This window comes from Cucumis melo, chromosome 2, assembly GCF_025177605.1.
Source record: "Cucumis melo cultivar AY chromosome 2, USDA_Cmelo_AY_1.0, whole genome shotgun sequence".
NCBI classification, from domain to species: domain Eukaryota; kingdom Viridiplantae; phylum Streptophyta; class Magnoliopsida; order Cucurbitales; family Cucurbitaceae; genus Cucumis; species Cucumis melo.
The window spans coordinates 23,510,529-23,537,396 of NC_066858.1; the positions used below are offsets into that span (position 1 = coordinate 23,510,529).

General features: G+C 28.9%; 4 protein-coding genes across 14 annotated transcripts; 2 read left to right on the forward strand and 2 right to left on the reverse strand.

Annotated features, from left to right (window-relative positions):
- Nucleotides 1-1,141: 1,141 nt before the first annotated feature.
- Nucleotides 1,142-4,543, forward strand: LOC103494132 (uncharacterized). 10 transcript variants are annotated; one of them, XM_008455191.3, is made up of 10 exons: nt 1,142-1,475; nt 1,867-1,962; nt 2,519-2,610; nt 2,705-2,826; nt 3,477-3,549; nt 3,637-3,720; nt 3,852-3,881; nt 3,955-4,060; nt 4,139-4,203; nt 4,289-4,543. In XM_008455191.3, exons 2-9 carry the CDS (start codon nt 1,919-1,921, stop codon nt 4,200-4,202), a joined length of 615 nt encoding a protein of 204 aa, XP_008453413.1. In that variant the 5' UTR covers nt 1,142-1,475; nt 1,867-1,918; the 3' UTR covers nt 4,203; nt 4,289-4,543. The 10 variants fall into 10 exon arrangements, 6 of the variants coding, with proteins under 6 accessions (XP_008453413.1, XP_008453411.1, XP_008453410.1 ...); XM_008455188.3 differs by having other exon boundaries at nt 1,169-1,623; nt 2,526-2,610; XM_008455190.3 differs by having other exon boundaries at nt 1,181-1,623; nt 2,526-2,610; nt 3,525-3,549.
- A 126-nt stretch (nt 4,544-4,669) lies between these two features.
- LOC103494134 (40S ribosomal protein S7-like) lies at nt 4,670-6,810 on the reverse strand. Of its 2 annotated transcripts, none has more exons than XM_008455196.3 (6): nt 6,705-6,810; nt 6,251-6,339; nt 6,096-6,169; nt 5,887-6,010; nt 5,088-5,270; nt 4,670-4,966 (listed from the first exon to the last, which is right to left on the reverse strand). In XM_008455196.3, exons 2-6 carry the CDS (start codon nt 6,323-6,325, stop codon nt 4,847-4,849), a joined length of 576 nt encoding a protein of 191 aa, XP_008453418.1. In that variant the 5' UTR covers nt 6,326-6,339; nt 6,705-6,810; the 3' UTR covers nt 4,670-4,846. The 2 variants fall into 2 exon arrangements, with proteins under 2 accessions (XP_008453418.1, XP_008453419.1); XM_008455197.3 differs by having other exon boundaries at nt 6,251-6,326; nt 6,705-6,788.
- A 5,466-nt stretch (nt 6,811-12,276) lies between these two features.
- LOC103494131 (transcription factor MYB62-like) lies at nt 12,277-13,606 on the reverse strand. Its single transcript, XM_008455187.3, has 3 exons — nt 13,343-13,606; nt 13,129-13,258; nt 12,277-12,915 (listed from the first exon to the last, which is right to left on the reverse strand). The coding sequence occupies exons 1-3, from the start codon at nt 13,527-13,529 to the stop codon at nt 12,423-12,425; spliced, it is 810 nt and encodes a 269-aa protein (XP_008453409.1). The 5' UTR covers nt 13,530-13,606; the 3' UTR covers nt 12,277-12,422.
- An 8,868-nt stretch (nt 13,607-22,474) lies between these two features.
- LOC103494130 (transcription factor BEE 3-like) lies at nt 22,475-24,430 on the forward strand. Its single transcript, XM_008455186.3, has 6 exons — nt 22,475-23,059; nt 23,200-23,322; nt 23,500-23,565; nt 23,762-23,830; nt 23,956-24,033; nt 24,147-24,430. Exons 1-6 carry the CDS (start codon nt 22,682-22,684, stop codon nt 24,237-24,239), a joined length of 807 nt encoding a protein of 268 aa, XP_008453408.1. The 5' UTR covers nt 22,475-22,681; the 3' UTR covers nt 24,240-24,430.
- Nucleotides 24,431-26,868: the final 2,438 nt, after the last annotated feature.

A 26,868-nucleotide genomic window follows, 5' to 3' on the forward strand; every position in this document is an offset into this window, starting at 1 on the left:
TATTTTTGTCATTTAAAAAAGAAATTCTAACAGTCGTTTAGTTAGATAAAATAATTATTGACGAAATTTGTTTACCAACGTACTATGAAAACTAAGTCGTTACACAATAAGAAAAAATGTAATATCACTCTTAAATTGTTTGGAGAGTTGATAAGCAATTAGGATTACTAGAAAGAGACTAAACATATATGAGATTGTAAAAGACGAAAACAATGAAAAAGATGATTGGATTGAACTATCGAAACGAAATAGATTTTATATTATTAATCGGACTCAAAACACTCCTGAATTTTTATTCTATTACATTGTAATCTTAAATTATGTATTTGAAGAAAAACAATTTATAAAACGTTGTATTTAAAAAAGAAATAAAAAAGTCATAAACTTTTTGGACATTGCTATTTTAAAGAGTTGTTTTGTTGACATAAATAAATGATATTTTTGTTATCAACTTTTTTTCACTTTTTAGAAATACTGAGTAATTTATTTATGTATTTGAGAAATTGTTCACTTTTTCTCTCATTCCAATGGACCATTTTTCTTCTTTTTTTTCTTTCTGTAACCTTTTGCTTTCAACTGCTCCTTTTCTTCTTCCTCTCTTTTACCCTCAAAAAGTGAAACTGTCCAAACGTTATAATATGAAAACAAAATTTGCCCAAAAAGTTGAAAAAATATAGAATCTGCTTCTGTAATTAAGAGAATAAATATACACATAAATTACTTATTAAGTTTAGTTAATTTATAACTTAACTCATTTTTTATATTTGAATTGAAAATTAAACGTATTATTTTATTATATATATAATCTATAAATTGTCAAACAAAGAAGACGTATCTTTTTGTTTTTATTAATAATTGAATCAGATAGCTCTAATTTTATTAGCAATTACCAATGAGGTTAGGTGAGCTATCAAATATATATATATACAAAAAGAAACCAACTTTCCTTTGACAAATTCAATTTTGAAATATCAACAACCCTGGGTTTTAGATAGTAATTAAAATTTTAATTCCATTTCTCATAGGAAAGTCAATTGGAAAAAGAAAAAGAGTGTATTCTAAATTAAATTAAATTAAAAGCAAAAAAATAATAAAAATCATTAAAAATTCGAATTTTCTCATTTATTTGCTAAAGAATATTTCTAAAAGTAATATTAAATATTTGTAGATTTTTTTTTTTCAGTTTTTTCCGTTTTTGTTTTTTTAATTCTTAAAAAAAGAAAAGAAAAAAAGTTGACTCCGGTTCGAGATGAAGTCCCCAATGGTCTCCTCCGTCGTTCATTCGTCGTCGGAATTGCTTATCCTCTCTCTTCTTCTTCACCTCCGCCTTCCGACGGCCTATTACTGATCGGAATCCACACTCTCTCCTTCGCCGAGCGTCAAATGAAACGGCATTTTCAATATAATCTTTACTCTTTTTTTGTAGATCTCAGTCTCTGAGTTAAGCCACTGAAGATTAATCGAAGACGAATCAGGCAAGCCGAGTTTCGGATTTCTATCGATTAGTTTAATTCTTGCGAATTCATCAAAATGAAACCTAATTGGGAGCTTAAGCACTGCTGCAATCACGAGCAAGTTGTGTTTCTGATCACCGTTTCTGTTTGTACGGTTGTTATATTAGCGGTATCTCTCTTGATTCACCGATACTATTTGTTCATTTCAAATTATTAGAGCTATTGAACTATTTGAATTGTTTATAAGGATTTGTGTTTGTTTAAACTGGAAAGTTGAAGAATACTTGATTAGCCTATTATTTCAGTAACCTGGGGAATTTCAACGATCAACTTAAAATTTTCATTTCAAAAGTAGTTTTCTCGCATTTTATTTCATACTGGGGTTAGCTCTGAATGAGTTTGATTATTTTAGCTCTGGAGGACGATACTGCTGAAACCATTCAAACTTGTCACCGTGTTTCTTCATGAGGCCAGCCATGCCATTGTTTGCAAGCTTACCTGTGGTCATGTAAGATGTTAAATGAATATTGTTTGTCTTTCCTTTATCATGTCAATTTTAAAGTTTTTATTGATGATTCACTGTTTTGGATTGGAAGCCCTTGGGCATTGCAAGGATCGTTATCTTTTTGGTACTTTTCGTGGCTTTTGTATAATTCATGTTGATCAGTTTCTTGCCACAGTATATGGATTCTTTTATCATCCATTGGAAAACCTTAAAGATATTTATGCAAGTCTAACGTTTAGTTTATTCATCTCACCATGACCATGCCACTTTCTTGGCTGAAGAAATGGAATCATCAGCAAGATGTCTATGTTGCAATATTTGTCCATGCTAAATTCATTTTCCTGCAAACTTGAAGTAAGAGAGTTACCGTACACCTATTCAGCTGATCTAAAAGGATTTTGTTTAGGTGTTACGCGTTTGAGGTTGTACAGTTTGAGTAATCTCAAAAAATCCAACTTTCCTTGTAGTCTTTGGCCTTGATAAATTTTTCTATGCAGAACCTTTGTTAACATAGGTTTATTTTATTTCTCACCAACACAATGAATTTAACTGCTTCAAGTTTGCAGGTAGAAGGAATTCAGGTTCATGCGGACGAAGGTGGTGCTACGCAAACACGTGGTGGCGTGTATTGGTTGATCTTACCTGCCGGATGTCTCTCCCTCATTCTTGCTCTCTCGCTCACACACACACACACACACACATCTCATGTGAATGTTACGAGCTGATTACTCTATTTTCATTGTAGATATTGGCTCATCATTCTGGGGGATGCTCTTAATACTAGCATCTACAAATCTTCTTACTTCCAGAATAGCTGCTGGGTGCTTTCTTGTTTCCCTTCTTGTTGTACTTTGTGTAGCTAAGAATGTAAGTAGCTTTTTCTATATTTTCATTTTATCTGTCAACTGCGTTATTTTGCAGCTAATTGATCATTTGTGCTCTTACCGGAAATTAGAGAGTAAAATTGAGTCCACCAGAACTTGGTTTCATGGGAAATGTATTGTATTATCTTCTTTTCTTTGAATATGAATTTTAGATTGGTTTAGCTCTAAATCCTGCCATTAGTTCCAACGTTTCTATGTTCGTTACGTTCAAATTAATGGTTCCTAGCTTGACCTTTAAATGCTAGAAACTCCATAGAGAAGTCAGGCAATGCATATATTTAGTTAAACAACCTACCAGTTCCTTCTAACTTAGTTATCAACCGCATTCTAACATTGGTTTCTTCTGATCTTTTGAGTCATAGACCTCTTTTAGATCTCTAACAAATATTGTATGTCTATAGAGCTATGCTTGTTTTGATGTATTTTAGTCCTAAGCCTCTTAACAGACATTGTTATGTTAAGTTGCGCTATACTTGTTTCTACTCATTTTAACACTTTTGGTATAATTATCATGCTATATTAACTCCGTTTATTAAGTTTATGTGTACTAGTCTTTCCTTTCTATTGCGGAAAAGTCATAAATGTCATTTATTTTACCCTGATATTATGTCCACATGTAATTTGTAATAATAGCCAAGTTTGTTGACTATACTATATTTGTGCCTTTACGACAATTTGCAGTGGACACTTCGCGGACTCTGCATTGGTGAGTGTTAAAGCCTATAATACACATGACTTGTTGCCTGTAGGCCTTGAACGTCCCTTATGAAATATTCTCATTGTGTGCCGTTAGGATTCATCGTTTTTCTTGGTGTCATCTGGGTCCTGCAAGAAACAACAAAAGTGCGTGTTCTACGTTATGTAATCCTCTTCATTGGTAAAATTTATCTCCTCTTACATCACTTCAGAATTTCTATCATGCTTGTGCAGAAACTCATTGTATACTTCGTCCAAACTCACAATGAGATGGAGACAGAAAGACTGACAGATTTTTTATCAAAACTGCAGGTGTAATGAACAGCCTATTTTCAGTTTACGGTAGAGCTTCAAAAAACATTTCCAATTCATCAATCGTTACTGCTATATTAATAGTATTCATGTTATTCTTCAGATATTTATGATGATCTAATATCCCGAAGAGTTCATTCAAGTGATGCCGAGAAATTTGCGGAAGTGTGTCCTTGCCCATGTAACGGTGTTGGATGGGGTATTATTTGGTGAGTATCTTACATTATGACATCCTCAACTCATATTTTCAAAGTAACATACTTATAATTGAATATGAGATGCTGTAGGGGTTTTATATCTTTCATCTTTCTTTGTGGAGCTATGTACCTTGGTCTTGTTATCTTGTCTTGAGGTAAATTCAGCTTCTCCTAGTCGACAATTTGATCACATTCTAGTAGGAACTAAAAGTGCGTTTGATTTCCACTTGACATGGCCAGGCTCGGCTAATATTATAGTTGAAGATGAACAAACGTTGGGGGACTGTCCTCTTTGTAATTCAACAAATTTGGAGAACTCTGTAATTTGATTTTTATTGATTCAGAGTTGAAAATTTTTATTACCATAGAAGCTGTATGAGAAATTAAAAGAACAAATACATTACCTTGATTGTAATTATAAAGAATCCCACAAATATATTGATTGGTGTTGAGGAATAAAGAGGTAAGAAAAAATCATTTGTCTTTAAATAGAAATAGATCGACTCAACAAACAAATTATATAAAAAACATATCGTGCCTTTCTTTTTTTTCCTCTTTCGGTTTGTGCGTGTGGAGGTTTGGAGGATTAAGCAAAAGATTGAAATCAAAAAAGACAGAATGTGACTAAAACTGGAAAATTAATCAAATGTGATAAAAGAGTATGGTTCAAGATCACAGATTCAAAAAAACGAGAAGTCTCAAAATCTATTACTTGAAATCAAAATTGAAAAGCTCCCACCTGATTGCAACCCTATCATAAATAAACATTAGAGGAAGTGTATGCAACACATAGGGTATTTAAGCCTCAGTAATTGGATATTCGAATACGACGTCTTTTCCAGAAAGTTTCCTGTAAACGGCAGCAAAGCTCTCCAATTTGTACTCGGTGTTGTTACGTTCTTTAGGGTCCAAGAACACCTGTAAAAATTAAAATAAAGTCAGGATCTTAGAGGCAATTGTAAAACTAAATCAGATAAGCGTTTTCTATCCTTCTATGGGTAAGGAATCTGTTGAGAATTTCTATAATCAATGTAATTACCTTCATGATCTTTGATCCATCAACTTTGTATCTAACACGCTTTCCAACAATCTCAGCAGGCAATACAACATCCTCAAGCATAGCCTCGTGAACAGAAGTGAGAGTACGGGTGCGGGGCCTTTGGGCTGCTGATCCTTTCTTTGGAGGTCTCAAAATCCTCCTAGTAGCAATCAGAATTACATCCTATGACAGAATAACAATGGTTTATCATTAATGTAAAATAGAATATGAAAATGCAGAGGTCATGTAAAAACACTAAATATTCAGATCATGGAGCCTCAAACCCCCGAGTGCTTAATGACTTAATTTTTGTAAAACGATTGGGTAAATACTATCAATTTGGGTTCAAAAATGCAAAAAAAAAAAAACCTAATTTAATTACTGCAGAAAAACACAAAAAGGCTTAAAAGAATCGAGTACATATTAAAGAATAAGCCAATATTTTTTCACGTTCTTATCGTTGATATTAATTATTATGTTCAATTAAAACAATCATCTTTCTTTTTTCTTTTTCTATCCATTTATAAAAGTTTTAGTTTGATGCATAAACTTATCCGTTCAAGAGAACATTTCTAGAGGAAGAGGAATGACGTAAAAAAGTAAAAACTTTAGACACCGATGAAATACCACTGCTACTGCTAGTCAATCTCCAAAGTACAAAATAAAAGTAGTTTGATTTACTGACTATGCCAAGGATTTCAATACTATTTGGATGAGGATGCTAACTAGACATAATCAGCAGTGTATTAAGTACAAACAACAACTAAACTAAACCAGGAAAAAGAGGTTCTCTACTTACCTTGCCACTGAATTTCTTTTCAAGCTCTCTCACGAGCCGCAGGTGAATCTTACGGAAAGCCTTCCTCAATCTGTATGGGACATAGACCACAACTGCCTTGCGGTTTCCAGAAACATCAACTTGACTGCAAAGACATTATGAAACATTAAGTTCCCAAGAAAACAACAGAACCTATAAAAAAAATATGCACTCTTATCTATCCTTCTTACATTGCAGAATTAATGTAAAGATCCTTCAAGTCACTTTTAAGCTCAGAGTTGGTGTTTTCCAAATCAAACAATGCCTAAAAAGACGAAAAATATGTTCAGAAGCACACAAAAACAAACATCAAGGTGAGCAATTAGCAGATATTTTAAACATTCACCTGGGCAACAGTTTCCTCAAATTCTGAGGGCTCGACATCATTATCCTTATGGATCTTCTTCCTCGCCGTGAACATCCTTTCGAGTCAAGCTACAAATCATGAATCGTTGGCATAACATAAAACATAAATTGCCAACAAACAATGAAGACAAACGAACTTAATTTCACAAATACGAAAATATATGTGGAAATTACAAAACAAAACTATCTGTAATTGAGCATTGATACTCAATGAACTCTAGCATTAACATACAGCTCCAAGTAAGCTAAGAACAATCACAAAAAAGAGAGCAGCACCTACACTAAATCAAATGCATTTTTAGACTATCCTTGTGGCTGCAATTTCTTGAGTAATTTCAATCAACAAAAGCCCAAACGAAAGAAAAAAGAACACAGTTGAATCAATGTGCAAAACAAATTAAATGTTGAGATTTAAATTGTTGAAGATTGAAAACCTGTAGTAAAGCAGGAAGAATGAGAGGAAGGGCACTTCCAACCAAGTGTAGAGAAGAACTAAAAACCCTAGAAAACCCTAAGAATTGATTACGAGGGAGGACAGACATATAAAAGGACCGACTGAACGGTTGAGATTACTACTAAAATAATCAACGGCCCAGATACATATTCGCGGGTCGGGTCGCTCTTTGACCAGTTTTGGAGCAAAATTAATTACTGATTATTAAGTAATGAAGCCTTAATTAGCTGCGTGCATTTGCGAAAGAAAGGCCCAACTATTGGCATAGTGGGCTCGGTGGGCCATGCCTTTTTGTGGTTTACAAGTGGGCCTTACTGAGATTATTGAATCTAGATTGGGCCGATCCTTAAAGCACCTAATGTCAACCCGGTCCAAAATGAAATATTGATTTTGCAAGGGTGCTTTTTGTGGTTATTAAAAAGGAAATTTATTTTAAAGAATAAAACTTCTTAATACTTATAAATATAGTAAAATATCACAATCTATTTACGATAAACTACTAAAGGCTAATAACGGTCAAAAGCACATGAAAAATTTGAATGAAAAGAAGTAAGTATTTGTTTTTTTACTGTTGATTTTGGGTATTGTAAAAAAAAAATATCATTATATGTCACAAATTCAAGTACAATGTAAAACACTGTTTTTAATGACAAAATTAGAAAACAAAAAATCATTCAATTTACTTTATCGAGTGTATTTGAAAGCAAAAGATTTTTATGTAGATGAGATACCAAACGTAACCTATATTAAAATAGTTTAGCGTCTTCTTGGACGCCCTAATATTCTTAATGTTGATTTTGTGGATATAAATACTTTTTGTTATAGTTCATTTATAAGTAAAATAAATCATGATAACGAAGTATTTACGTATCTCTCTAGTGATATTATATTAATCACTTTTACTATAAGTTTCTATCAAGAGGCACATTATTCTTTTCTAATATAGTACGATATGGTTCATTTTAGGTATAGGATTAATAGTTTTGTTTTTGATTTCACTTAAAAACATATCAACAGAGACATAGTTATATCATTACTTGATCTTCTTTTTATCTAGCCTATGTATCGACATACCTTGGTTGCATCTTTTGCAATAATAATCATCTTGTCGACGCAAATGATTCTCCTTTTAAACCAACTTCCGATTTCTTATAAGTACACCACACAGTTATAAGTCTATCAAGTTGTCATGTCCAAGTCAACCCTCATTTTCTCAAAACCCATCAATGATATGTATTGTGATACTCATTGTTGGAAGCTGTGATAATTTATCATTCACACATATTCCCACAATGATATGACATTGTTCATTTTAGACATAAATCGTTACAACCTTACTTTTGTTTCGCTCAAAAAATCCAAAAAACTCTAGGAGGTTATTTTCACTTATATGCTCACAATTTCTCTCCTACGATTTTCTCTTTCTTAACCAGCGTAAGAATTTGATTGTAATTTCAACTATAATATTTAAAGAAACATATACGCCTTGAACAGTCGCAAAATCGAAATGTGTTTTTAGATTTTAACCCTAAAAAATGTGAGAAAATGAATTAAAAAATCCAACAACCTCAACTTTCTACATATAATTGGATACGTTGTATATTAAAAGAGAGAGAGAATGAAGTACAAAAGCAAAAACGTGGAAATCAAAGTCTTTAAAATGTTAAAAATTTGATTTTTTAAAAATAGAAAAAGTTGACAAACTACTTATACTTTATAGAACATAACCATAAAATATAAATTTTTATTACAAAAGTGTAAACATTTCGTTAAATATTGAAATTTTGACAAATTTTCAAAGAAAAATGTGTGAAAATGTTTTCTACGTCCAATGTAACATTAAAATGGAATTTTACCTGCAATATTCGAATCTCTCTTATTATAATGCCAATTGACTGTCGCACTTGCATTATATTTTTTTTTAATATATAGTTTATAGTGTGTAAGGAATTATCAATCAATATAAGAAAGGAGAGAAATAGCCAAATTCAATTTAGTTGGTAAGAAGAATTTGGATTTAGTTTGGTAATTCTCAAATCTTGACCAAGTCAAACCGACCATGAAACAAAAAGCTAAGTTTTAATCATCATTGATGGCTCTCCATCTCCAATATATAATTAATAATGTAATGTAATTAATCAATCAATCAATCAATCAATCAAATGAATGCTAGTCTCCATAACTAGGTTAATTAGTATACTACCTAGACTTGTCTTTACTTAAATAATTTGAATGCTTGGTTCATTTTATTGCCCAAATTCAATGTAATTTCCTTCTTAATTATCTTGGAAATATCACGTTAGATTTGATCTAGAAATTTCTCATTAATTATCTTTGAAATATCACGTTAGATTTGATCTAGAAATTTTTTGCTAGCAAAATTTAGACATGGTTCAAGATTATTGACTCAAATATACATATTCTTAAATCTCGATCAAAGACATACTTGTGGTGTTCGAAAAGTATAATTTTAAAAATTATATTATTATCGCACGCTTCATAGCTTTAAATATTAAGTTGGTGAATCTACTATTAAAATTGTATAAAGAAATAGTTGTAGTAGTTCGTGGCACGCACCGATTCTTTCCGTGAAGTTATAATTATTATTTATGTCGTTAAAAAATTAGATGACTTAGGTTATCTTCTTCGTAGAGTTTCAAACCTATGTTAAAATAACTTTTTATGTTCTCGTGTTGAGACAAACGAGATGCATGTCTCATTTCCTTTAGGCTCATCCATAAACATATTTTAGTCTTAGGACAATGTTTACGAGCTGGGATAATGTCCAGGACACACTTTCTTAGGCATTTTACTTAAACTCAATCGAGATCAAATTAGTTGAGTACATGACTTGGGTCAAAACTCAAGTTAATCCTCTCCTCAAAGAATATTATAGTCTTAAAAATCTTAATATTAGCTTGAATTTAAAGTTACTTGTTGCTTTTATTTCTAATTATATTTGATTATATCTTTTGATTCAAATTTAAATCGATCTAAATCGACCGACCAACAATCAGTTAGTACTCTTTCTTGATTGAAGTCGATGTGTACCCATTTACTAAACCAAGCCTAATTAGTTTGACATCAATTTGATCGAAAAATCAAATTCAACCTACTGATGTTATCACCCCAAGTCGTTAAATAATATTTTTTTTATTTGAAGTGTGAGAAAAGAGAGAGAGAGAGAGAAAAGACCCAATTCCATGAATCCATTATTCACTTAGGAGAAGAAATAAAATAAGCTCAATGGTGGCGCTGTCATCTGTCTTCCTTATTGACTTCCATTTGATTTTATTAAATTTAACCCTTCAATTTCATCACGTTCCTCTTTTCTTCAAAAACACCTACTTGCCTCCCACGCACCAATTCTTATTTTATTAAGTATACATATATATATATATATGATCACTTTGGACTATATGCTATATATTATTGTCATTATTTCTCAAAGAAAAATATATTGCACTTTATGATTATAAAATTATATGCATTTTATGCTACCTCTCAAAGTATGTCATGCATTATGTAATGTTGCGTTGTGACCTCATATAGAATGTAAATTAATCAACATTCAAACTATATATTCAAAATCAACTTTACTCCTGTTTTCTTTTTTTGCTTTGACTACGTTATTCCTTAACTTCTTCGTAGATTTTTTTTTTATATCTTAATCTAATTTACAAACTATTCTAACAATAAATTGGACCATCTTTTTGTTTTTAATCAATAATTACGTTGTCGAAATCGAATCTTCGACCTTTTAAGGAACTTTGATTTTATAAGAACATAAGAACGTTATTGAAATATGAACGATATTAGAAATCAAGCTTTATATATCTTTTTTATTCAATTTTGGTCTATTATTGATATTTAGATCAGTCATTCTTATAGTTTTTTAATAATATTATTCATTAGAAAATTGCATTCTCTACACCTTAATTACAATTATAAAGTTAATAAACACTTTTGTCAAAGGTCAAATTTTTGCTTAAAATGCAATTAGCTAGCTAGACTTTAGAAAGTAGTCAATTTGATAACAAATTGCACAAAAAGTTTTTTTTTTTTTTTTTTATTACTTGGAAGAATAATTTTTAAAATAACTTCATAGATGCTTTGAATATTATGAGAAGAAAAAAAAAGTTATCAAAGTAGACTGTAATATCATTTAAGTGAAGATGATTTGTCATCGTGGCTTCTGATGGGACATGTGATATATATATATATATATATATATATATATATATACACTTTTCATATAAAATGAGACTTTTATTCATGAAAAAGAATAATGAAAAATATGATCTAAATACTAATATGTGTCATTTTGACTTGATAAATAATAATATTTAAGTTACATTTATAATTAATAGTTTATATCATCTTAACTATTTTATTACTGTTTTAGTCATTTTAATTAATCTTACTAGTGTAAAATAGAACATTAATTTTAATTAATGTTTGGATGTAAACATACTTATTATAATTTGATTGAACTAATTTAACATTTGTATATGAAATAGTATTAATTTTAATTCAAAATTACATATATTTCTCCTCTCAAATAATAGAGTCGATTGATTAAATAAATAATTTTTTTTCATGAAATAAATGTAAAGTAAACAATAAATATTTACTTCCAAACATTAATTATTTTCACATTCAAACTTATACTTTTAAATTTCAAACATTCACTCGAAATATTTAATAACATTTCTTACCCAACAAAACTCCACTTCTAAAGTAGCAAAAAAAAATTTTTTAAAAAAATTCATATATATAATCCCTTTTAAAAAAATAAATAATTTATGTGTAAATATAGTACCTGTTAAATTTAATTATGATTTATTTTAGATATTATTTGAAGATGTGTTATTTTAAAATACCATATAAGATTAAATGAAATGAATGCCACGTCCTAGAAAAGAAAAGAAAAACATTGTCATCCATAAAATCTACAAATTTATCATTTAAACAAACACTATAACTTGTCCCAAAATGTAAAGTAGTTTTGACATAAGAGACTTTGAGTTATTAGATTAGGATATATATGAAATGTATTTGAATAAAAATCCAAAAATTGTTCATGATATATATTACAGTCAACATCACAATCAATTGCTTCCATAGTTATATATAGTTGTATCAAACTCATCATCACATAGATAAAGGTCCATGAGATCAACATACAAGTCATCACCACTATTTTTATTTGTAAATTAAATGAGTAATTTCCATAACTTTAAAATTAGATAAATGTGTTTAAAAATAGGAGCTTTTGTCTTAAACGATATAATCATTGAAAATATTAGAAAAATATCACACTCTATTATTTATATATTATTATTTGTATCACTACATAAATAATAATCTATTACCGTCAATTAGTAAGAATTTGTTATAGTTATAATTTTTTTTTGATTTTGTTATAATAAAAAACTAACCCAAATTTTAAGAACAAAGTATAAAGGTTGGACTATTATCAAGTAAATTTTTTTTAAATTTAACAAAAATAAAGAATATCAAACCAATCAAATATTTTAAATTAATACACATTTGAGAAAATTAAAATATATTTGTTATTTTTTACAGAAACAAATTTAAAAAAATAACAAAATAATAATATAAAACAAAGCGCTAAGTTTATTTTCCAAAAAACAAAAGGAAAAAAAGGATCCAATTAGAGCTATTTAACTAAAAATTAGAATTGCCACAAGCCGTCGAAGTTCCACAAGCAGCCGTTAAAGGAATCGTCGTCGTCAATCCAATCCGTATGTTGCAACAAAGAATCGCCTGTAGTGTATTCAAAATTCGCCGCCGCCGTCTCTCCGCCGCCGTGGTTCCAAGATGGGACGTCAGAGAATGGATCAGAGACCTGCGAGATTTCCACAGATTCCGAACTGGTGCTGTTTTGCTCAAAATGGCGACGGTTCCCATCGACTGTCGGAAGTGAATCGGAATCGGAAAATTGAGGGGTCGGATGTGTCGTCGCCGTGTGTGGCGGCGGAGGAGAAGAAGAATCGTTTATTTGATGGAGTAATCTAGGGATCCATAAGCGGTTGATAATGTCTTTGAATTCTGGGCTATTGGTGCCGATGTTGAGAATCTTTGCTTGTTTTTGGACTTTGGTCCTCCAGTAGTTTTTTATTTCATTGTCGGTTCTTCCGGGTAATTGTTGTGCAATTTTTGACCACCTAATCATAATCAAGAGAGTTCTTAACTGCTTTTTTAATAGAAAAGACAGATTTAAACCACATATTTGTGTCAGCTAAACCAAACCATGCATGTTGGTATATTGTTGTTCAACTATCAGGTCGCAGTATTAATTATCATGTTTTTTCAACAGATCAATGCTTTTGCAAAACTTGAGATGATTCATGATAGCTATACGGTGTAAGGGAAATTACCTATTGCCCCATCTGGAATGAAGGTCAAGAATCAAAAGTTGTTCTTGAGGAGAAAGATTTCCTCTCCTCACTTCAGGTTTTAGATAATTAAGCCATCTCAGTCTACAGCTCTTCCCTGTTCTTCTAAGCCCTTTCAGATTTAAATTAAGTTAAAATAAATTAAAGCCCACAATAATAATATTTTAAATTAATTATTACGGAAGAAAAGAAATACCTGAACGAATAGCAAGCAAATTCCAACGGCCTTCTCCGTGGACAGAAATAGAATGAATAAGAAGAGAGTCCTCATCGACACTCCATGGCCCCCTTCTAACCTCGCTTTGATCATCTTCAATAAAACTAGACGACCCGCTACTGCTCGGACTCGGACTTGGACTTGGGTTCTTACAAGGAGAAGCCATTGAAGAACACAAAGATTTTTTTTTTTTTTTTTTCGTTTTTTAAATTCTTCACACAAACCCTTCTGGTATTTATATAATAACAAAACTAAGCTTAATAAAAATATGACAACTTTAAAGTCTGCTAAGAGAAGGGCTAAAAAAGGAATGGTATTTTTCACGTGTTCAAATTCCCTTGCTTGACTCTATATATATATATATATAATATATATATATATCTCTTTTAATTCAAGTCCTTTGAATAATCAATATAGATTAGAGTTATAATGAGGAAAAAGAATTATGACCATGAGGATGACTGTGTTACAAAGACTGCATGTGTGCATGGATTTGCTTTAAGGAAAGTGAAAGAATAGTACTTTTTTAAGAATAAAAACTAGACACATGGAATTTCATTACTAGCAAGTCAAAAGAAGAGGCTTTGAGACAAAAGAGTTGGAGTTGTAACAAGCATGTATATATATATATATATATTTACTACAAGCTTGAGGAAGTGTTCAAATTAAATTAACTTGGCAATCCAAATTAACTACCCAATCCAAATTATTGCAAGGGATGGGTCAAGTCAAACTTGGTTGAGTTTTTTTTTTTTTTTTTTTTAGTCAAGTGGAGTTACATTTTTTAAATTTTGGGTTTACCCAATCGAACAGATATATTTAACGTTTAATTAAGTGTGTATATCACTCAAATGTTTAGAGCTATACAATTTGAAGTTGGTATAGTTCACTTCATATTTAAACTTTGTGTTACTGTTTCAAATCTCGCTTTGTTGCATTGGTTATTATTTCTTACTCATCATCTACGATGCTTACTATTTTTTACTCAAATTAAAATTGTCTGCATCCCAAATTACACAAATTATATAACTTGGGTTGAAAATAGTTTGTACTTCAAACACAAACTATTATAATTTGTAAACTATAGTAACTACTAACTATAATACATGACTTCATTCCTTAAACACAAGTAAAAAGTAGTTGTAGGAGTTGTGATCTCCCTTAGACTCTTATGTACAAAAAGTAAGAACAATGATTAGATGCAACTTAGGATGTACCCATCTTTAATTTATATGCATGGTTTCAATCTCTCTATCACACAAAAATTAAATTAAAAACTATTTTTTCAAAAGTTAACAATGGTCATGGGTCCTACAAAAACTCCTTAACCGAGTTATGAGTTTTTAATAGAGCTACCTGTCACTGTCATAGTTTGTGAAAAAGAGAAATTAGCGAATCTCGGATAATACGAGTTAAGTTATTAGTTTTGTGTCCTTACGTTAAAGTGAATTTATCGGATAATACGAGTTAGTTATTGGTTTTATGTCCTCACGTCAAAGTGAATTTAGCTTAGATATATATATATATATATATATATATATATATATATATATATATAATTTAAATATGTTTGAATTATTTAGATGGTAATATAAAATTATTTATAATAATGATAATAATAAATTGGCTATATGTGTTGTGTACTTGGTGGTGGGTCAAGGAAAAAGCCTAAACGAATTCTTCTTTCTATAAATATTTAATATTTGTAGATCTTTTTTAAGTTGCAATAATGTGTTGTCCATTTTATAAGATATGATAGGCTATTAATTTACTTTTAAATTCCTAGTTGTGGCCTTGTTGGACTTATATCATTCTCTCATATCTTTTATTACTCTCATGATCTCATAAGTTATGCTAATTATAAAGATAATGTTAAAGTCTTGATATACCATAAAAACTTTATCAACAACAACATTGCCCAACTCATAAATTGATCCACATTTGTTGTACTTGTTTATTTGATCAATTTATATTTTTCCTTTTTTCTTTTTAATGTTTCTTTACTTTAATTTTTTCTAAAGAGAAAATTTTAGTGAGCAAAAAATTTAAAACTCTAATTAAATTTAAAAATATATTTTTGGATGAGCTTAGAATCTAAAATTTTAAGAATTAGGGAGGTAGAAGCATATAATTTTCTGAATCACTTTAATTTCACCGTCCCTCTAATTTTAATAATGAGATAATTGCAAATATAATAACATTCAAAATATTAACATGTATAGTAACATTCTAAAAAAAAATTCTACTACAATACAATAAAATCTATCAATGATATAAGTCTACCACTTACGGAATTTGTTGCAAATATTAGTATATGATCGATATACTTTACCATATTAACGATTTTTTAAAAATATTATTATATACTTAATTATATTTCTCTCCTTTTAATTGTTGAATATTAGGGTGATAAAAAAGCCCAAGCCCAATAGTGGGCCGAGTAGAGATCCTTAATAGATGTTAGCCCGTAAAGAAAGCCCAGATTTAAGGAAATGGTCATAGCAATAGCTGGATCTATTCATTAGTTCACCTACTTCTCTACTCTTCTCTAGCATTGTTGCAAATGCATGTGCAAGGCTAGTTTTGGTTCAATTTCAGCTTCACTCCCCTGTCATTGAAACAACTCCTCGGTTTGAGTTGAATTTAGTTAATTTTGATAGATTTTGCTCGTGGATTCCAACATTAAACTAAACAACTTGGTTGTTTTAGTTTATGTTAATTTGAATCCCGATTTCTTGAATAAGAATGTTATGTTTAGTTTTTTAATCAAATCGATTAAATTCCTAATGAGACAGTTCTTTTAATTTTAATAACCGTTCATAATTGATTCCTTGGAAGTTATGAATTATATATGAATCCTTTGTGTATGATTTTCTCTCTCTATACCTAAGTCACAATAATAATAATAATAATAATAATTATAGTACATTTTTTTAAAAATATGGTTTTTTTTTTTATATTTATGTTTTCTATGAACAAAAGGAAGAAACAATTAACCATATGGTAGACATATACATGTAATGCAAATGCAATACTACTAATTACATATAATTGTTTTACCAATGTACTTTCAATTTTCAATAATATTTCTATTATGGGCAATGAAAGTGACTGAATCTCCTAAATTCAACTTTATTGGGTACACCTTAATTATTATTTTTTTTATTAATACAAAAAGATTAATATTTTTCCTAAATCTTAATTATTATTTTTTGAAATTATCAAAATTAAGAGAATTTACAAAATAAGAAGTATGATTGAAAAGTACTTTTTTGACAAATTTGTTTTCAATTGACATGACTATGATAATTATAGTATAGAAAGGGGATCCACATACCAAAACAAACAAATGAAAACACGAAACTGTCATTTGATGTAACAAAAACTCATTATATTTCCTCTCTTTCTAGTCTTGTTAATTCAATAACGAACACTATTTATCTCGTATTTCTTCTTAGATTTGATTTCATATCAACGTCATTAGGATTGCATATTCCATTAAGTAAACATTATTGATAATAACAATAGTTTTCATGCATTTCTCGTGTATAATCTCATTGTTAATCCAATAAAATATAATATATTCCTTAAACTTTGATTAAGATTAAGAAGGATTGATTTGAGATTATGATACCCACAATAATTAATTTCCCTAAAAAGAACATGTCAATGATTAAGCTTAGCCATTCCCATCCATCCACATTTCATTTTCATATAGGTAGAAACCAAACAAAAACTCTTTAATGCTCATCCAAATTAAAACACAACCTTACAATTCCATTATTAATATATTCAAGGCCCTTCCCATAATAATTAATTATTAACCCCTATAAGCCCAACTATTTAACCAATAGTCCTTTCAAGATAATAATTATAATAAAAGCTATTAACAAATAGTGGTGCCACATACTAAAGATGAATTGCTATATGCACCTTCTCAATATGGATACATAACATTAGGCAAAAGAGTGGGATAGATGCTTCACAAAAGTCAAAGAAAGAGAGAGATTCAATAAAAATTTTCATATTTCTATTTCTCCTCTCATTACTTCTTCTTATGGTGTTTGATTCAAAAGGGAAGAAATTTCAAGAAAAAGAAAAGAAAAGAACAACTATAATTTCTTAAATGGGCTTTTTGCCAAAACTTCAATTCCTTTTAAGATATTCGATGTATATAAGAGGGAAAGAAAAGACGTCGTTTTTTTCTTTCGAAAAAAGGTTTTCGATTAATAACAATAAGAAAATTATAAGTTTTAAAAAATTATGTATCTAATCGTGATCTCTAGATTTTTAAAATATCCTCAAATTTTTGGTAATAGGTTTACAAGGTTCTTAATAGAAAGTGTACGCACTGAAAATCGGTCCGACCGAATTAAGATTTGGTCGGGGATGGTCTCAACCATTCGTTTGTCAAATGATAGCCAACCGTGGATTATATTAGTTTTTAAAAATAATTGAAAAAAACAAGCCCATTATCACTAACACATGCGTAAGCCTTCTACCTTAGTGATTGATTTTTGTTTATAGTTGCAAATATAACAATTAGATTTAAAATATTAAAGTATTTAACAATATTTTTAAAAAATTGCAAATATAAGAAAATCTGACAAAATCTATCACTAATAGACTACGTTGCAAAGAAGTCAATCACTTATGTATTTTGCTATATATATTTACAATTTTTTAAAAAAATGTTGCCACATACTTAATTATTATCCATAAAATTATTAACCATTATAATTACCTTTTTTATCAACGTACCTAAGTTTCAAATCAATTACCACGATTGTTTTAGTTTTTTTTTTTAAAAAATGAATGATTTAACTTTTTTTTAAAAGAACAAAATTTGTTAACCTACTCCATAACCCTTCAAATCTATATTTCCTTTTCCTTCATCTAGCTTTTGTTTGTTTAGAAAAACAAAAACCAATCTTCTTCCAAAACTTCTTGAAACAATTTTTTTTTTTAAACTTAATTCAAATAACTATGATATTTAAAATGACATGCAATTATTTAAAATAATAAAAAAAGTTATCCAAGTGACATTTTAAGCCAAAAATTAAAAATTCAAGACTAACAAACCACATTTTGATAGGACGTTTTTAAAATTGAATACTCTAAGAAGAGTAGAAAGGAAGAAAGAAAGTAAAAATTTCCATTAATAAAACAAAAATTCTAGGCATAGGGGGTTGCAATAAATCCTTCCATAACTATTAGAAATCCTAAGTTTGTGATAAATTTGCCAGCTAATGCACACAAGCCATATGTAAGCCATAACATTCATCTCCATTCTACTTTGTTTCCCACCATTTTTGTTCTCAAATTTAAAACTTTGGCTATTCAGATATTATAATAATTATATTGGTCTTACATTCAAATTTCAATACACTACACTGTGGAAATTAATATTCTTTATTCTCTTAACCTCATTCAAGAACCATAGATAAATATAATAGACAGTGACCCAAATATCAAATTTTAAACCTTTTCATGTGTCCTAAATTTGAGGGCCACTCATTTTGACAAAATTAAGCTGTTTGAGAATCAATAAAATGTTTTAGAATCTTTGATTTTGTTTGGGAATCAATTCTATTTTTCTATAATCAAATATTATCTTGTTCCCGTTATCTATTTTGTGCGTAAACCTACTTTGACCCTAAGTTAAAACTTAAAACATTGTTTTGGTTTTTATACTTTGGATATTGTTTAGTTTTATTCTATGTATTTTTAAATATTAAATTTTGATCTATAGACTTTTAAAAGCTATCTTCTTATTGAAATTGATTAAATAGCTACGATAAGTTTGAGGTAAAAAAAAAAAAATAATATGTGAATACGTTTTTAAAATTCATTAGTGAAAAGCCTAATAGATAGTAAAACAAGTTATATGTACCAAAACTTAATATTTACTAAAAATATATAGGAACTAGAATTAGACATAAAGTTTGGGGTGAGCATGATAGACAGAAAATTGAGCCAACTGATTAAAACCTAATGAACTGAAGGTGGTAGATCAGAGATAAGGAAAGGTTTCGTTGATGTCAATTTGGGAAAACCTCAAATCGACAACACGTTTTAAAAGATTTCAAAGGTTTAAACCGACTGGCCAACTAATGGTCAGTTTGTACTCATTTGTGGTCGAAGTCGGCTTGAACATTTAGTAAATTTTCCATAGTTAGTGCGGTGTCAGTTTGGTCAAAAAATCGACTCCGACCGGCTTATGGTCACCCTACATAAAGTATAGAAATTATCTATATCTATAGTATAAATATAAGCTCCTATATAGAGAAATTTTTTTAGTCTATTTTACCCTTCTAATTATAAGTATTCTTAATGTTCATTTGATGACAATTTTGTCATTCAACTTTAATTATGGATAGTCAGTGAATTTTAACCATTTCAATATTTAATTGAAAAATATTATGACCTTAATTAACTTCTTGGTAGTGGGAGAATTTGTATAGGCATGATAATAAATTCAAGAAAGCCTTTTAGAATTCTCTAACTCATACTTTTTATCAATTTATTCAATCTAAATGTATGGTACCCCTTGCTTTCTTATAGCAACAAAAATGAAGAGAAAAGTGCAATAAGACAAGAAAATATGAGAAGATAAAATAAATAGCGAATCTAGAAAATCACAGCATCAATTAGGAGGAAAGGAAAGTAAGATTTATTTCTTCGATGTTGGAGATCTATACAAATATTTTCTTTCATTTCTTTGTAAATATTATCTTCTTTTCTATTTCTTTTTTTTTTTTGTTATCTTTTAGTTATATAGATGAGTAGAATGAAAAATTTTCTTCCTTATTCTTTTATATTTTATTTTTTCTTTTATTTTTCTAGCTAAAATAAGAAAGTAAAATGACATAATAACTTATTTTTCATTATGTCTTTTATCTTAAATTAGTATATCTCTTTGTTATGTTTTCTAGATCAACATTCTAAAATTTCTCATTTTTTTTGGAGAATGTGTTTTTAAATTTAAAAATTAATATTATTATATTACTCAACTCTTTTTTTCTTTATAACTTCTACTTCTTTCAATAATCTTCAATAATATTAATTTAAAATTATTCTATAATTTAGAGTCTATAATATTATGTTTTAAAAAAGGTAAATTAAATATTATCACATTTTAATTCATAACTAAACTTGAAATAAAGAGATTAAAAAAATTTACATCCAATATTTAATAGAAATTAATTTTGAAACATCTCTACCATTAATTATAATTATCAATGAAATATTAATTATAAATAGAAGTAAAAAATGAGGAGATGTAATTCTATTATAAAAATATGAAAATATAAGGCTTAGTTCTCTTTATATATATATATATATAACTTTAAAACCTATTTCTATTAGTCATTTTATCCTTTTGGTTATTGTGCTCTTTGAAATACATTTTCTAAGTTTTGATAAAAAAAAAAAAAGTGAGATAGAAAGAACAGATTAAGAAAATAAATAAATTGAACTGGTCAATTTTTTTATTTTTTTTATCAGGAGATTAAACTTCCAAGCTTAAAGTTCATGATATATATTATCATGTATGCCAAGTGAACTATACTTTTTGTGGTCTAAATCTATTGCGTGTTCTAAAATATATAAATCAAACATTCTTATCAAAATACATCGACTAAAATAGACAAAAAAGAAAAAATGAACATATGTTAATCAAAATAGAGTACATTTTGAAAATTGAAGCAAAAGAAACGAAGGGAATTCATTGATGCAACTATTGCACATTATGGAGTAATGCACCACTAAAACCATATTTGAAAACTAAAATTCAAAGAGAAGATCATATCTGATAATAATATTAATCAAGCTATAGCAAATACGTATTAATGCACATTCCTTACATATACAAAGAGATACGATCCATCATCCATTACTATATAGCTAAAAAAGTCGTATAGTAATCAAAATAAATGTGGTTCAATTGACATATTGATATAATATGTGTTCACAACCAAAAAGTTTGTGGTTCAAATTTTCACTTTCTTTGAATTGAAATGTGAGTATAAACCGAAGATCTATGCATAGTTTATTTGGAAATAAATACAACTCAATCATTAATTGGAATATATTTTTTAAATCTATATTTTGTGTAAATCTTTGTCGTTAAGAATATGTTATCAATGTATCTATCTATATATTGTGCCGAAATTGGAATTTAGATATCGATATTTTGATTTATGCGAACAACTCAACGATATGACTAACCAAATGTTTGGGTTCCCAATTTCAAAGGGGTAGAACGAGCAATCATAATATAACACCAATGAATAAAACGTATAATTAACTATAGTACAATTGTTTCAAATACCTCATTGTTATTAGATTTACTATCTTTTATTCATCATATCTTTCTCTCTTTACTAAATATAAATTGCTATGTATATTCAAATTAAAATAATCTACGTCCTAAACCCAAATTATTCTAACCTAAAAAAACAACTCAACTCATCCCAACTACATCATCTCCACCTGTCTCAAATACTTCTAAGAGTTAAAGTTGTTCTCATAAACCAACACACGCGTCGTGCTTGTTATCACTCACATGCATCTTAGAAAAACTTACGGGAGGTCTGTCTAAACACAAACGATTTTATCCTAGAAAAACACGATTGAACCACGAAAAACGAAGATGACCCTTTGTTATTATAAGTAGTAACTTTTAATTTTTTTTTTTAAGTCGTTGCTAATCATATTTTCATGTTTTTAAACTTTTCTCGTGTTAAAATGTTAGAAATGTGAATTCGATTCATTTGTACAAAGGATCCTAGTAGGTTTAAATGGTTTCGAAATTAGCTACCATGGATCCAAATGAATGGGAAGTGTTTTCAAAGGTACTAAAATTTAGGAAGGAAAAACTTCAAGAGAATTTTATTTTCAATTATTTATTTATAACAAAAGAAAGAAAAGAAAAAGAAAAAGAAAAAAACTAAAAGGCATGACGTGGGGCCATAATTGTTGTTGGATTATATCTCCTGAGAATGGGGCCTACTTAGGGAACACAACCATAGAAGCTGGTCTCACCACGTGGCCACCCACCAAATGCCCCTTCTCCTCCTCCTCTTACTTCCCTTTTTTCCATTCTCTCCTTTTTTAAATGCAACAGTTTCTTGATATTAACTCCAAACTTACAATCCCTGTAATCCATTTTTTCTCTCCTTCTTCTTCTTCTTCTTCTTATTATTATTATCATTATATATATATATATATAATAACACCCCGAACCCCTCAATTCCCTTCTTCCATTATCCTAAACCACAGTCTTCTTCTTCTTCTTCCCTTTCATTCAATAATCATATGGCTGATCATGATTTCACTTCCTCTTTCCCTCTTGAAGATCCAAATTTAGAACTCATGGCTTCTCATTTTTCTCCTTCAATTCCCAATTTCACTCACTTTTTGCCATTCTCCACCACTAATACAGAAATATTTTCACAATTTATTCCACCAAATTTCCCAGAAAATAATGCTACTTCGTCTTTTACTACTTCCCCTGTTTTGCCTTCTCACTCTGTTTTCGGCCCACCTGCTCCTACTCCCTCCGTTTCTACTACTACTCATCACTTCCATGATATCAATAACCACAAGAGAAAATCTATGCCTATGGATGTTTCCGAAAGTACTTCTGGAATTTCCACTCCTCAAGTTTCTGAATCTGGGTTCAACACTAAATATGTATATGTTTCTTCTGAATATCATCTATATTATTATTATTATTATTATTATTATTATTATTATTATTATTCATGGTGTTTGTTTATTCATTAATTAATAGAGTTTTTCCTCTATATATTTTTGATTTTGGTTACGTACAGAGCTCTGGGAAAGGGAAGAGGTTGAAAAGCTTAGAGAAAGAAGAGGAGAAATCAACTAGAGAAGTGGTTCATGTTAGAGCTAGAAGAGGCCAAGCCACTGATAGCCACAGTTTAGCTGAAAGGGTAACTCTATATTCTTTTATATTAAAAATACTTTAATTATATGCTTCTCTTAGTCTATGTTTTTTAGTAATTAAAAACAAAAACATAAAATCAAGGATTGAATTGATTAGTCACTCTTAAAAGCTTTTGTTGGGGTTAAGGAAATATGGATTAATTGTTGGTCAATCAATCAATCAGGTGAGAAGAGGAAAAATCAATGAAAGACTAAGATGCTTGAAAGACATTGTCCCAGGATGCTACAAGGTAAGAAAAAACAAAAAAAAGTTAAGCATATTCTTGTAGTTAAAGAAATTAATTCTTTTTTATAAAATAAAATGTTAAGAATCTTGTTCTTTCTTTCTCTCTCTCTTTCTTTCTTTCTTTCTTTCTTTCTTTTTGTGGGTAATTTTAAGAATACATATATATGTATATTGAAACTAAATATTCAATGGAATAACAGACCATGGGCATGGCAGTAATGTTGGATGAGATAATTAATTATGTCCAGTCTCTACAGAATCAAGTGGAGGTGACAGTGTTGTTCTTCAAACTATCTATTTATCTATCTATATAAACATATATCAAAATATTCCTTTTGTTCTTTGTAAAGTATATATATATATAAATTCATAAACTTATTGTTTTGAATTTCAGTTCCTATCCATGAAACTTGCTGCAGCTAGCTCTTTCTATGACTTCAACTCAGAGGCAGATGCCATATCAAAATTACAAGTAAATTTAACCCTTGAAATTTTAATTACAATCTCTAAACTTAGGATTATGTTTCTAATATAGTAACAAGGTTAATTTGGTATTCTTTTTTTTTTTTTTTCTCTTTTTTGTAGAGGGCAAAGGCACATGAAGCAAAAGAATTGGAGAGATTGATGAAGGAAGGATATGGAGGAATAGCTTGCTTCCACTCAAATTTGCCCCTTTGACTTTTTTATTTCTAAAATGTCAACTTCTCATTCCCCAAAACAAACACTAGAAGGAGGAAAAAAAAAAATCTTCCATTTCAATTTGTTTTTCTTTCCCTTTTTTTTCTCTTCAGATTTTATACATAAATTTGGTCCTCAATTAATGATATTGTACTCAATACAATGGAAAACTTATACTTTTGAAAGAAAAATTAAGCTTCCTAACGAAAATTATTATTCTTTCTTTTAATGCGACAATTGAGGTAAAAGATTTGAACAATAATTCTCGTGATTACAAATATAATTGAATGTTAGTTGAGTTAAGATTTTATTCTTAAACAAAAGAGATATATACATTATATTTCACAACATAAGTGGTAAGAACACTAGTCTAAAAATTATTATTTATATTATATCTATCCAATTAATTGTATATAAAATAACCAATATGGTCTTTTCAAGCTAAATTAAATTAAATTATCCAATTTTGTTTAGGTATGATATTATTTCCTAAGTTCGATGTATTCTTTCATCTTTAGATATAAGACATCACCTTTTAGTTTTTTTAAATTTTGTTTACGATCTTATACAAAAGTTATCACTTTTAAAAAAGTTTTCCTTTTATTCTTTATGTTTTAAAATCTTTCTATCATATCTCTATCCGAAACATTTAAATAAGAATATTATTTCTTAATATACCATAATTTTCTATTTAATATAATCGTTTGAAAAAGTGAAGTGGATTGATATGTGTTGGAGTTTGATTTTGAGGAAGAATGTTTGTAAAGTGATTAAAACCTTAAACACTCGATATAAATTTATATATATAAATTTATTTATTTATTTGTGTTAAAAGACTTTGACATGATGATTAATTAAACATAAATTAATTTCCTAAATTGAAAATTAATATATAGAATAAAATGACAACTCCTTGTTTTAAGATAAGAAAGGACAGAACTTGAAACTCCCTCAAATGGCAACAAAGAGAAACTCCTATGCATTGAATTAATTATTAACATACTTATAATAAGAATATGTATCTTCAACCCATATCTTTGCTATAAAAAGTTCATATTCTACTTTTATGACTAATAAATAAATGCTTTTTATGCTAAGAATTTTCTTTTTCTTTTTCAAACTATGAACATGTGTTGTATGTTGTGTGGTAATCTTAGAATTCCTCCTTAATTTATTTACGTATGAATTTGTTTGGATTGTGGTAATTTAAAAATAGTTAGACATTAAAGATATTCGTTAACCAACATCTTAAGATCGTTCAATTTTAGACATCCTCATTCCCGTTGAAAGGATGAAATTGCAAGATTCTCTACTAGTACATCAGGTAATGTACAATTCAAAAAACAAACGATCTCTTGATGATTTGGCAAGATGAACATAGTTCGACTGACATAAAACTTATATTATTGATTTCAAAGTTGCATTTATTTTAATCCTATAAATTTGAATAAGATAACCATCAAAATTAAATCAACGGGTTTTATTGAAGCTCAAATTTAAACATCGGAGTTACATTTCTGAGTTGAGTCTCGGTTAGCAAAATTCTTTATATATAAAAAAACCTTGCATCAATGTAATGTTTGTCCACCCATATTATTACAAAACTCAAATTTATTCAGAAGTGAGGTAAGTGCGATAAGACATAATGTCTTCCCAAGAGAATTGTAGTCATCCATTTATTGGGGGAACTATCTTCTTAAACTCCACGAGCAACATGCTTTGCATAGACACGATCTCTAAAATGATATTACAACAAGTTGAGAAAATACTTTGAATAGATCAAGAAAACTTCAACACTACATATCGTTCACCTTAACACTTTGAAGTCAATGATATGAACACGTATCTAATAGAAACACAATGATCATAGATGACAAGTTGTTATTTGACTCGTAACAAAACACTTGACTGACACATCAACCCAACATACTTAGTCACTTAATTTTCGTATACTTCAACGGAGTAAAAGTATTATTATGTCGATCAAAATAAATTGTTATTATTATTATTTTGGTAAAAAAGAGCGTCGTGGTTAATTCAATTTCTAAAAAAAGTTAATTTAATTTCACATTTTTCAAATCAAAGTGTGTTATTTATTTATTTATTTATTTTGAGAAGTTGAAATCATCATATCCATTTAACATCAACTTTTGGCAAAAGCTTAGGTGCTTTACACTTGGAACCATATAAAGAGGTCCAAGTGAGGCAATCTAAGCCATCTTTTATAACCTAATTTTAGATTGAAATGACCTTCTTCTAATATCTCTTTTAAATACAATTAATAATCAATTTCCTAACTTTTAATATAATTTTAATAAATAAAAAAACAATAGATTAATCTTTTTATAAAAAATTTTACAAACATAACAAAATATAACTATTATAGATATTAAACTCAATTCAAATCAAATTCTCATATGATTCAAAATCATAGATATTATTAACAATAATTAAACACGATGGTGAGTAATAGTCTGTTAAAAGAAAGAATTTAAATAATTCATATTATATACTTAATATAGGTGGTCAAGGACAGTCCATTCTTAATTAGACCATAAATGTAAGACTATTGTCCTTTACCAATTTTTTTCAATTTATTCTTAAGTCGGCCGCGACCTAAATTTGTACT